We start from the raw sequence: 12,226 nt of genomic DNA on the forward strand, positions 1-12,226 counted from the left end.
GAACCTCTTGTCCTCTTTTTTCCACTCTTCAGAAACATTCTAGATTCAGAGAGGGACCAAATCCCAACTTCCGTGCTCGCTGAGCATCCCCCAGCCAAAGGTTGAGGGATCCCTGTGTGACAGAGGGCTACTCACTCAAGAGCTTTCAAATTCCCTTTATTAAAAATCTTTTTTTTTCCTTTTGTAAAAACGAACACTTGCTGTCAGTTATATAGATTGGGAAAAGTGGTGACGATTTATGGGACACTCAGCAAATTCCAATACTTTACAAATTCAAACTTAAGTGAACTAATGTTTTTCTTTTTTTCATAAGCTCAAAAGTCAAACTCTGGTCCAGTTCAAGTATAATCTAACAGATCACAGCCTCAGTGTCAAAGGAAACCCTGATACTAACAGCTGCTGCTCACAACAACATCAAATTTACCAAATTCTTTGGGAATACTCTGTGGATACACTTTATTTCAGGTGTTTACGGTAAGAGACAGTATACAGGCCTTTTGTTATGTTAACCCCGGGGTACGAATACGTTTGTTGCAGCAGTTGCTCTTGAAGGACCTTTTCAGGGAGACATTTTGAAATGGTTAACAAACACTGAAGAAAAGCTTTAAAAAAAAAAAAATCAGTATTTTCCTGGTTGCTTTTAATACTGCGCTGTGTATGACACACGGAATAAAAAGTGCAAATTATAGAGTGGGTGAAACTATGCCAATGGAATTGTATAAAAATAAATAAAAATAAATATATATATATACACACAAAAAAAGGATCTTAGATGATTTTTTAAACTAAAGGTTCTGATTGACCGCAAAGAGCCTCTTCTCTCTCCTTCACAGGGCCATTCTCCAGCTGTAAAATATGGGGAAGGTCAGCCTATCAGCAAGGGAGACGTTACATTACTAGGGAATTCAGCTGTTGGAACAGCCATCCAGATTTCCATGGAAACGCTGCTTGGGGGGATGAGCTGGCAGGGTCAGCTTCCACTTTGCTGGGAGAAAAGACTGCCAGCATCTCTGAAAATGCAGTTTTAGCCTTTAGGTTTTTCCCAGCAAGGTTCAGTAAAGGAGGCCAGAGAGCTGTCTCCTGACTTCCCACCAGTGGGAAGGAAGACACACAGGGTCAGAGGTTTCCGAAAACTGGAGGAGGTGGGTTTCCAGAGCACCAGGTAAAAAAAAAAACAGAGGAGTCAGCCCGGGGACCAGGTCTGGGCTGAGTCACCACTTTCAAACTCTACTCTCTTTGAGACACTCACCTTGCTGAGGCCCCCAGCTGCTTGATGCCAAGTTCAGGTTCTCTGCTGCCTCCAGCCTCTCCCTATACCTGTCCAAGCTGGTCTGTTTGCCTCTGGTGCTCGCCTGAACTCTTCCCTCTCACAGGTCCCCAACAGTTGTCTCCTTGCCAGCGACCACTTGCCCCAAGCTTTACACGTGATCCTCTTATGTTCTGTTTTTCCTTACTTTCTGCGCCTCAGTTCCCTCACTGATAAAACATCAGTGTCCAACTCAGATAATCTCTCTACCCTTCTGCCTTTAGTGCGGAGGACAGAATGTGCAGTATAGTCTTATCTACCATTGAAAGAAAAAAGCAAAAAATTAAAATAAAACACACAATCTCGACCCAGTCTACCTGCCTGTGGTCAGGAATAGAACAGGAACGGTCTTCCGGGGCAGAGCTGGGGCGGCCGCCTCCGGGCGAGTGTCTCAGCTTGAGGCAATAGCACCAGGCTCCCCTCTGACCTTCTCAAGGGTTTCTCCAGGGCTGCAGCTGAGCCTCATTTCCCCCAGCACCTTTCCCCAGACCCTTCCAATGGATGGCAAACCCTGCAGCTTTTTCTGTCTGGGGCCTGAAGCCACTGACCTTTCAGAATTGCAGAGCCTGGTGGGAAGGAGCCCTGTGCTGTGTTAACATTTAATATAAAAGTCTGCACACGGGGTCAACTCTCAGATGCCCTTAACCTTCTGCCCAGTTGGAAAGGGTCCACCTACAAACACCTGGCAACCCTCAAATGCTCCGCAGTCCTGCAGTCTTCTCTCTCATTTGCGTCCCCTGCCTCCAAGAGACCATTTAAAAACCATCCCGCTATGAGGCTGCTGGAGCCCAGAGTGTAGGCTCCAAAGGGCGAGTCAAGGGCAGATGCCACTTCCTCGTTTTGGTGTCTCCCAAGCCAACCATTTACGGCTGGGAGGCCAACCTTCAACGGAAGCCCTGACCTTCTGCTGTTTTAACCGGAGGGGAAAGACGCTTCTGTTTTCATTTTTACTTAAAGTGAGTCTAGACCAAATTCAATGTCCAGAGTAGAACAAACCCTGGCATCTCCTGAAATCAAGAGGAAGGAAATACATTTGGGGGGAACTTATCAGAGCTTCCAAAATGAAGGGCTCTTTTCCTCCTCAAATTTTATTCTAAGGTATGAATCTGGTGGGCTTCTAGAACGACAGAGAGGATGAAAGAGTTATGAAAATCAGGGCTTTTCAGAAAGGTGGTCCAGCTGGAGGAACTCCCAGCTTCTGCCCCACTGACTGTCTAGGGTTCCCCCCTCCAGGACTGCAGGACCCGACTCAGCTCCCCACACACACAGGACGCCAGGCAGAGAAACGGCTCCAGGTTCACTGGCGTGGTTCTCAACCCAGGAGTCTCCGTGAAATCTTTTTTTTTTGGAAGACTCAGCCTGGCTTGACCTGTCCTATCCCGTCAAGAATCGGAACACTGTAAAAATCCCTGAGAAGTTGGATTTTATGAAAAGGAAATGACACTGGGCACAGAAGGAGGGGGTGGGATGGGGAGGAAGAGAGAAGCAAACTCAAAGACTGAAGGAAACAGGAGTCGACAGGGAGCGAGTGGGTGCCCCTCAGCAGACTGGACACACCGCGGTGAGGCCTCCGGCAGGCACTGCAGGGGCATCTCGTGAGTCTCTGAGGACGGACCCAGGCCACGTGGCCTGCCTGGTCTTCCTTCCTCTCTGGCCTTAGTTCCTGTCCCGGAGGGTGGGAAGGCCCCACCTCTCAGACCCTCCTCTCCCCGCTTGCAGCAGTGGCAGGGATGTCAGAGCTTTTTCCTTTCAAAGTGCGGCACGATTCCGCTGTCCTCGGGCCGAGGGCTGCCTGCCCCCTCGGTCTCCATCAGGCCCTCCTGGGCCAGCTGGGACAAGTACTTCTGTGGGACAAAGACGGGGGGCAGAGAGAGTGGTGAGCTGGTGGGAGAGGAAGGGGGGTGTGCCTCGGCCCCCTCTCCTATCACCTTGCCCAGTGGGTGGGACCCCTCTTCTTCCTCCCCAGATCCTTCCAGGGCTCCAGGACCCATGCTGAGTGGTGAGCTCCGCCCCCTTTATGTTAGTTTACAAATTACCCATAGAGAAGGTAGAAAGTACAGATCCTAACCATAGCAAACACACCCATAGGCCTTATCCCAGACCAAGTGCTGTTCTAACTGCTTTTCTTCTATAAACTCATTTAATGCCCACAACAACTCTACTTGTTTTCCAGAAAGAGTTCTAGTTCTAGTTCCAGATTCTCAGGCCCCACGCTAGAGAGAGAATGAATAAGCAAGTATAGGGTAGGCCCAAGAAGCTACATTTTTAAAAGATTCCAGCTGGTGTGAAGACCAAGGTTTGGGTTCCAGGCAGCACATCACGTGTAAAAGGCAGAGTGACGAGAGGGAGGCTGGAAGTGTGGGGACGGCAGCAGCTCTGTCCTATAGCGACTGTGAAAGACAAAACCGCAGCCTGACGTTGGAGACTCCAGCAGACAGGCTGGCAGGCTCAGTGTCTCGGAGGTTCCATGGTGGGGGCCTACCTCCGCCCCGCCCCAGAGCACTCACTGCTCCCGCTGGCCCCCAGCCCAACTCGGCGAGCCTGTCGGGCTGCTCCTAGGAGTCTGGATTCAACGCAGTGAGGTGGAACCGGAAAATGCCTGGCGCCCCAGCTGCATATCCTCTGATGGCTGGGACAGCCAAGGGCGGTGCAAAGAGCACTGGATTAAGAGTCAGCAGGGTTAAGTCCCCTGCAGTGGTCAGGTGTGTGGGCTTTGCCATCAGATGACCCCAGTTCAAATGCTACCTCTCAGCAGGCAAGTTCTCCAATATCTTCGACTGTAAAGTGTGAGTAATATAGTAACTACTGCATAAGGTTGCTGTGAAGTCCAAGAGAGGTACCATAAAGGATTGAGCACACTGCCTGGCATGGAAGAAACACTCAGCAATGTTGCCCTTTATCATGAGTGGCACCAGCTGTCTGATTTGGGGAAAGTCACTCATCTTTTCCCAGCTTCAGACCCGAAACCGTTAAATGGGAGAAATGATATCTTCCTCCTTCCTCCTCCAGGGTTGCTTTTGAGGGTCAGACAAGATGATGTGCTTGAGGTGACGGGGTCGACCTGCTCTCTTTAGGAGAGACTGTGGTTGGCTTTGAGTGGTGGGTGAGACTGACGGGGAGAAGGGCAGACCGTGGATCTCTCTGGGCCAGGCTGCTGATGGAGGGCCGGGTTTCTCCTCCACCTCGTCTCAGGAAGGGCATGCGGGTGGGTGTACCACCAATGGACCGAGCAGGCGTCTAGTTTTCCCATCTAGCACTGACTCCACCTGCTATTCCGATCACTCTGGTGGGTTCTCTCAGAGCACTGACCAGCAGTGGGCACAGCCGGAATTGCAGAGAGAAAACGAAGGATCCTTCTACCCTGCCTCAAAGAACAACCCAACTCCTACCTCAAGGCCTCCTGGGGATGCTAGGTTTACAAGTTGCCTGACTTAGGTGTCAGCCAGCACCTGCTACTTCGGGCTGAATTCCTCCCTTTTCACACGTGTAACACGGAGTGCGGTGCAGTAGGTGTGACTGTGTGGACAGAGACATTCTGTCAAGGCCACTTCCCAGATAGGAAGAAACCCTATCTGGGTAGCCTGCAATGGAGGCTCCCATCTTCAGGACAGGTGCGCCAGGGCAACCTGAACTGCAGTTGGCGGGCGTAAGGGGCTTAGCCAGCATCTGGACCTGACATGCCTGGGACCACAGGAATCGTCTGCTGTGGGGAGGCGAGTCTGCCTGGGGGTTTGGCCCGGAGGCCCTGAACATAGTGCAGTCGGCTGCCCTGCAAAAAACACAGGGTTTAGAATTCAAGGCCCTGGCAAGTCTGCACTCTCTCTTCCTACCTTCCTGGTTGACCTTGAGCTGTGTGTCTCCTTGGGGGCTACACAATCCAGCCGAGAATGCCGGATGAGATCACAGGTTCTCATGCTGAAGTATCATAATCTGCTGGAAAGACTTTTTAAAATGCAGATTCTCAGGCCCCACGCTAGAGAGAGAATGAATAAGCAAGTATAGGGTAGGTCCAAGAAGCTACATTTTAAAAAGGTTCCAGCTGGTGTGAAGACCAAGGTTTGGGAAAATCAGGACCTGATGATCTTCAAGACCCCATCCAGCCGTGCCGTTCTAGAGGTTTAATCTTCTTGGGGGTGAGGGATGATGATGTCTTCAGGGTAGACAGCTGCCCTCGGCTAGCGCCGGGTAGCCCATTCTGAACCCTTGGCCTGGCCAAGTCACTGCCTGCCCCCAGGAGAGGCTGGGACCTGGGCCCCAGACCTCGTGGCTTCCTTGGTCATAGAACAGCTGCTTTCCAGGGGGAAATCAAGAGGCTTAAATGACCTGAGTTTGGGCATAGCCAAGGACAGTCCCTTGCAGACGGTGACCCAGGCCATGACATGGGTCTCAGTTTGCAAGACCAGCTTAGTAGAGTGAGAAGAGGAAAGGGGTTAAGAATTAGGCAATCTGGCCCCAGGCCTAGTAACTCACCATCTACATAGCCTTGGACAAATCCAAGGCTTGGACGAATCCTTGGCTTCTCTGGGCCCCAGTTTCCTCAATTATAAAACAAGAGAACTGGCCCATATCCGAGTTTTCTTAACTGGGGTACACATTCAAATCATTTGGAGAAATTTCTCAAATTACATATTTGAGAAAGTTCTCAAATTCTACTGAACACCTGGCCTAAGTAGTATAAATACTTTTGAAACACTGTCTAGGGATTTTGGTTCACATCCCAAGAACCACCAGAGCAGCCATTCTTTAACAATTAAACTGATAGTAATGCCTGCTCTGGAATTACAGCATGCTGCTACCACAAGGGTGTTCTAATGTCAAGGCCTTGTGCCTCAAAAATGTAGTTTGATTCCTTGTAGTAAAAACAGGAGGTGCCTTGATATACTTACCCCTGAGTGTCTGATCTTCCATGATTTGTATTACATTACTAATCCCCAGCTTATACCAGAAGTTATATGAAAATCACATTCTAATATGCTATATATTGTATAGGTAAATATTATAGGATATATTGCTATATCTTGTGATTTTAAGAAGTGTTTTTTCCACACATTAACAGTTCTGAAATTGAGATGCATTTTACAGTTGATGGAGCCTCACCGTTTAATTTGTAACATGTTTTTGCTTGTTGATATCAAAAAATAGTGATGTGTCTTACCACTGATGGCACGTTAGATAAGATAAAATATGGTATATAGGGTATTTTTTACATGCCACGGTTAATATACTATGAAACGTACTTATTTTATTTTTTGCTTATCTCCTACGCTAGATGGAAGGTCCATGAGGGCAGGGATTGCTGTCCGCTTTTTTCGTTGTTGTCTACCCAGTGCCTAGAATAGTGTCTGGTCCATGGTATGCCTGTGATAATAGCTGCAGTATGGACGGACATTTCAATAGAACATAATAGTGGGTTTTATTCTAGCAAACAAGGATAGTGCACAGGGGAAGAGAAACATAGAGAAACATCTGCATCTGGAACATCCAGGTGAAAAGGGACCAGACCCAACCAGGGGCCAGGTGAACACTAACACGTCATTCGGTCTAGAGGGAGAGGCAGTTACCAAAAAAACCCAAGCCAAACAGAATGCTTTGTACCAAGGTGGAGACAGATGCTCTGAGAGCACGTGGGAAGCAGCTACCATACGGAGCCACCTGGTGGAGTCAGGACAGAGACAACAGGAGGAGTTTTCCATGAAACGGAAGGAGACAGCAACACACAGAAACTGAGACCAGGGAGTACTCCCCACACCCTCCCCGGGCGCTAGGCAAGGAAGGCCGACGGTTACCTGTAAGTTCCGGTAGTGGACAGCACTGCGACAGTGGCTCATCTTTGCCATCTCCTCGCTCGTGTAGAACAGCCCACACAGTTTGCAATAAAAGCCGGTCCTGGGCACCACGAACTCCACCCCTGCAGAAGGATTGGAGGTGGACAGGTAGGCAATTAGGAAGGTGGAGGGAGGCCCCCGGCGTCCAGACAGCAGTCAGGTGGTAACAGGAGCAGTGCACTCCAGCCCTTGATTACTGTGGACTTTGGCTGGTTACCCAGTTTCTTCAGGCCTCAGTTGCCTCATTTGCAAAACAGGCAGGAAGAAAATAGCATCAACTTCATTCACAGGCTGCTGTGAATGTGAGGGATGTACTCCCTGAAGTGTGATGGAGGGCTTAGCAATTATATGCTCTGCACCTGCCTTTGGGAAGTAGGTCCAGGCTCTACTACAATCAGCCTATTTCCAGGGAAAGGAGAAGGAAGGAGGTTTCTTACATTTCCCTGGGTGGATTTTGTTTCTCCACACTGTACCCCTCTCTGCAGCTGTTGTGGCCAGGACTCTGGAAGAATGCTCTCTCTCTTTTTTTTTAATAAAGTGAATGGTTTTTTTTTAAATTTATTTAATTAATTTATTTTTGGTTGTGTTGTGTCTTCGTTGCTGCACCCGGGCTTTCTCTGGTTGCAGCGAGCGGTGGCTACTCTTCGTTGTGGTGCACAGGCTTCTCATTGCGGTGGCTTCTCTTGTTGCGGAGCACGGGCTCTAGGCGCGTGGGCTTCAGTAGTTGTGGCACGTGGGCTCAGTAGCTGTGGCTCGTGGGCTCTAGAGCGCGGGCTCAGTAGTTGTGGCGCACGAGCTTAGCTGCTCTGTGGCATGTGGGATCTTTCCGGACCAGGGCTTGAACCCATGTCCCCTGCATTGGCAGGCGGATTCTTAACCACGGTGCCACCAGGGAAGTCCAAAAATGCTCTCATTTTTGTTTGCTTATTTTAGAATTATGTTCATTAAAGAAAAATTTTAAAGATAAAATTGAGGAAAAATCACCCAGAGTCATTCCAATCAAAATACTTTCTTCCACACTATCTACATAGAGAGCCTTTTTTGGGGGGAGGGGGACATTTTTAATCACACCCTAAGTGTAATCCTATCTGCTCCTTTTTTCATGTGATGATCTATCATAAACATTTTTCCATCTTTCTCCAGTCTTTACATCTGAACCATTAATTGGTAGCATTTTATTTATGATGCGTTAAATAAAAGTCCCAGGATTCTGGGAGGCGTTTTGATTCTGAGGAAGGGAAATGGCCCAACAGCCAGACAAGTGACAGTGTCACAGCCCAGAGGATTCGTCTTTGAAGTGGGACGGTGGCCGTTCCAGCCTCCACCAAGGTGTTTGAGCGTCACAGTTCTCCTCTTGAAGACACAGACAGCAGACTGGAAAGAGCCCAGGTCTGAGAAGGCACAGACCAGAGGCTAAGAATCTGTGTAGCCTGGGGAGAGCTGGCTGAACCCCTCCTGGGTCTCAGTTTCCTCAGGCACCTGATCGTAAAGCACCAGCTAAAGAACAGGGTGTGAGGGCCATGATGAGCAGGACCCACTGCGGCACTAAAGGAAAGGGGCTGTGGCCACTCAGGACACCCAGATCCCACCTTCAGACTGGGGCTGCTCTCTGTGTGCTGACACACTTCAGCTGGGCTTTGCTGCTGCCCATCTGGTTGGTTCTGATGGGGGTGGGGGAAGGTTGGAGATCTGGCCTCAAGGGGTGGCAGGGAGAGCGGGGCTGTGAGCGGCACACCAGGGCCAGAGCAGCTTCTTGCAGAGAGGGGAACAAGCCAAGGCACTGCGTGTGACCACAAGCCTGGGCCTTGCTTCACTTTCCTTCTCCTGCCTCCTGACAGACAGAGCTAAGTGCACAGGAGACCCTGTCATAGAGGAGCAGCTGAGACTTGTAATAACTTTTTTTTTCCATTGCAAAAGAGCCATTTATCAGGGCCTTCCCTGGTGGTATAGTGGTTGAGAATCTGCTTGCCAATGCAGGGGATATGGGTTTGAGCCCTGGTCTGGGAAGATCCCACATGCCGCGGAGCAACTAGGCCCGTGAGCCACAACTACTGAGCCTGCGCTCTAGAGCCTGTAAGCCACAACTACTGAGCCCACGTGCTGCAACTGCTAAAGTCCACGTGCCTAGAGCCCATGCTCTGCAACAAGAGAAGCCACTGTAGTGAGAAGTCCGTGTGCCGCAACAAAGGGTAGCCCCCGCTCGTCGCCACTAGAGAAAGCCCACGTGCAGTAATGAAGACCCAATGCGGCCAAAAATAAATAAATAAAAATAAAGTTTTTTTTTTTTTTAAATAAAGTTTTTAAAAAAGCATTAAAAGAATATTAGTTTCCAGACACATGTTAAACCTTTCTGCACAGGGGCCAAAAGGCCCTCCAGCCTTTCACCAGAGCCGCCTGGAGAACCCAGACTCCACGGCTTCCAGCAACTCTCCTCCCTGCCTCCACTGGCCTCTGGGGCTCGTTGGGCAGGTGGTCAGAGACAGCTCTGAGGAAGGAGAAGCTGGGACAGGATCCCCAAACACCTGGGAACTCACCCTTGAGTAACCGGCGGTTGCACGGCCACTAGGATACCAACACTGCCTTGGGATGCCTCTGGAATGTGAGGGCCAGGGGAAGCAGCAGCGTCAAGAAAAAACTGCCACGGTCCCAGTGAGTTCTGGAGCGACCTGGTCCTCCCATTTTTCAGCTTCTACTAAGTACAATAACTAAAGCTACGTCTGCCTTCTAGTAATAGCTCCTGGCACTGGTAATTACAACTCTGTCATCCCAGCAAAGCCTGGGATGGGTGGCGGGGGAGCTTGCATTTTGCAGGCAATGCCCTTTGGTTCTGGGAAGAGCAGGCCTTGGCAGGCTCACACTGGCTGGGGTCACCCAGAGCTGGCCTGAAACACAGAGGGTGCCCTTCCCCACCCCCATGCCCAGGCCAGCCCCTAAGCAGCAGGACTCTGCCCCCCTCTCCTCCTCATTCTTCCCCTCTGCTCTCCACAGGGACCAAGCCTGAGTTGTTCCCCCACGCCCAGAAGTCTCTCTGCTAGGAACAGATCATGGAGGGTGAAGAGTTATGTAGCCCCAGTGAGAGGAAGCATAGTAGGTCTCAATAACTATTTCATAAATGAGTAACAATAGACAATGTGTATTAAGTACCTTCTACTGGAAGACACTGAGACCTTACCAGTACTCATTCAGCTAATCCTCAAAATAACCCTACATGGTAGGCATCTATTACCAGCCCTTATTTAGAGATGAAGAAAGCCAAGGAGAGAGGTTAAATAAGCAGCTTTTTGTCCCGCAGCCAGCTGGGATTTGAACCCAGGGAGTCAGATTCCACAGTCTGTGCTCTTAACCACTGCACCCAATTGCCTTTCCTCCACTGTGCTGCCTGAACTGGAGGAACAAGAGGGTCTCCAATTAGGAATCCTCAGTTCTGACATGAGCTTGCTGTGTGATCTTAGGTAAGAAAGTCTCTGGGCTTCAGTTTCCTCACCTGTCAAATGCAGAAAATAGTACCGTATGCCCGCTACTGAGAGGGATGAGACAATAGGTCTCAAAGCTAATCAGAGGGGAGACCTTCAAGATGCGGGAGGAGTAAGACCTGGAGATCACCTTCCTCCCCACAAATACATCTACATGTGGAACAACTCCTATAGAACACCTACTGAACGCTGGCAGAAGACCTCAGACTTCCCAAAAGGGAACAGACACCTGAGGGCAGCCTACATGCAGAGGCGGGGCCAAACCAAAGCTGAACCCCAGGTGCTGTGCGAACAAAGAAGAGAAAGGGAAATTTTTTGGTGCAGCCTCAGGAGCAGCGGATTAAATCTCCACAATCAACTTGATGAAACCCGCATCTGCGGAATACCTGAATGGACAACAAATGTTCCCAGAATTGAGGCGGTGGACTTTGGGAGCAACTGTAGACTTGGGGTTTGCTTTCTGTGTCTGATTTGTTTCTGGTTTTTATGTTCCTCTTAGTTTAGTTTTTAGTGCTTGTCATCATTGGTGGATTTGTTTATTGGTTTGGTTGCTCTCTTCTTCTTTTTTTAAAAATTACTATTATTTTTTCCATTTTTTCTCTTTTTGTGAGTGTGTATGTATGTTTCTTTGTGTTGTTTTATCTGTTTAGATTGGCTCTTACCATTTGTCCTAGGGTTCTAACTGTTTGGGTTTTTTTTGTTGTTGTTGTTTGTTTGTTTTCTTTTTATGAGTGTGTGTGTATACGATTCTTTGTGTGATTTTGTCTGTTTAGTTTTGCTTTTACCATTTTGTTTGAGGTTCTATCTGTTCATTTTTTTTTCTCCTATTTTTTCTTCCTTTTATTCCGAGCTGTGTGGCTGGCAGGGTCTTGGTGCTCCAGCTGGGTGTCAGGCCTGAGCCTCAGAGGTGGGAGAGCCGAGCCCAGAAGACTGGACCACCAGAGACCTCCCAGCCCCATGTAATATCAATCAGCGAGAGCTCTCCCAGAGATCTCTGTCTCAACACTAAGACCCAGCTCCACCCAATGGCCAGCAAGCTCCAGTGCTGGATGCCCCATGCCAAACAACTAGCAAGACAGGAACACAACCCCATCCATTAGCAGAGAGGCTGCCTGAAGTCATACTAAGTTCACAGACACCCCAAAACATGCCACTGGATGTGGCCCTGCCCACCAGAAGGACAAGATCCAGCCCCACCCACCAGAAAACAGGCACCCGTCCCCTCCAGCAGGAAGCCTACACAAGCCACTGAACCAACCTTATCCACTGGGGGCAAACACCAAAAACAATGGGAACTATGAACCTGCAGCCTGCAAAAAGAAGACCCCAAACACAGTAAGTTAAACAAAAACAGAAGACAGAGGAATATGCAGCACATGAAGGAGCAATGTAAAAACCCACCAGACCAAACAAATGAGGAGGAAATAGGCAGTCTACCTGAAAAAGAATTCAGAGTAATGATAGTAAAGATGATCCAAAATCTTGGGAATAGAATGGAGAAAAAACAAGAAACATTTAACAAGAACCTAGAAGAACTAAAGAGCAAACAAACAATGATGAACAACACAATAAATGAAATTAAAAATTCTCTAGAGGGAATTAATAGCAGAATAACTGAGGCA

General features: G+C 49.0%; 1 protein-coding gene across 1 annotated transcript in view; it reads right to left on the reverse strand.

Moving 5' to 3' along the window:
- Nucleotides 1-202: 202 nt before the first annotated feature.
- Nucleotides 203-12,226, reverse strand: part of RBM20 (RNA binding motif protein 20) — a 216,529-nt gene continuing 204,505 nt past the window's right edge. The window contains exons 13-14 of the mRNA XM_060286236.1: nucleotides 7,093-7,214; nucleotides 203-3,150 (exon numbers count right to left, since the gene is read on the reverse strand). Coding sequence (XP_060142219.1) covers nucleotides 3,040-3,150; nucleotides 7,093-7,214 — 233 coding nt within the window. The 3' untranslated portion in view covers nucleotides 203-3,039. The remainder of the gene's footprint in view (nucleotides 3,151-7,092; nucleotides 7,215-12,226) is intronic.

Source organism: Globicephala melas, chromosome 16 (genome assembly GCF_963455315.2).
Source record: "Globicephala melas chromosome 16, mGloMel1.2, whole genome shotgun sequence".
In the NCBI taxonomy this organism is placed as follows: domain Eukaryota; kingdom Metazoa; phylum Chordata; class Mammalia; order Artiodactyla; family Delphinidae; genus Globicephala; species Globicephala melas.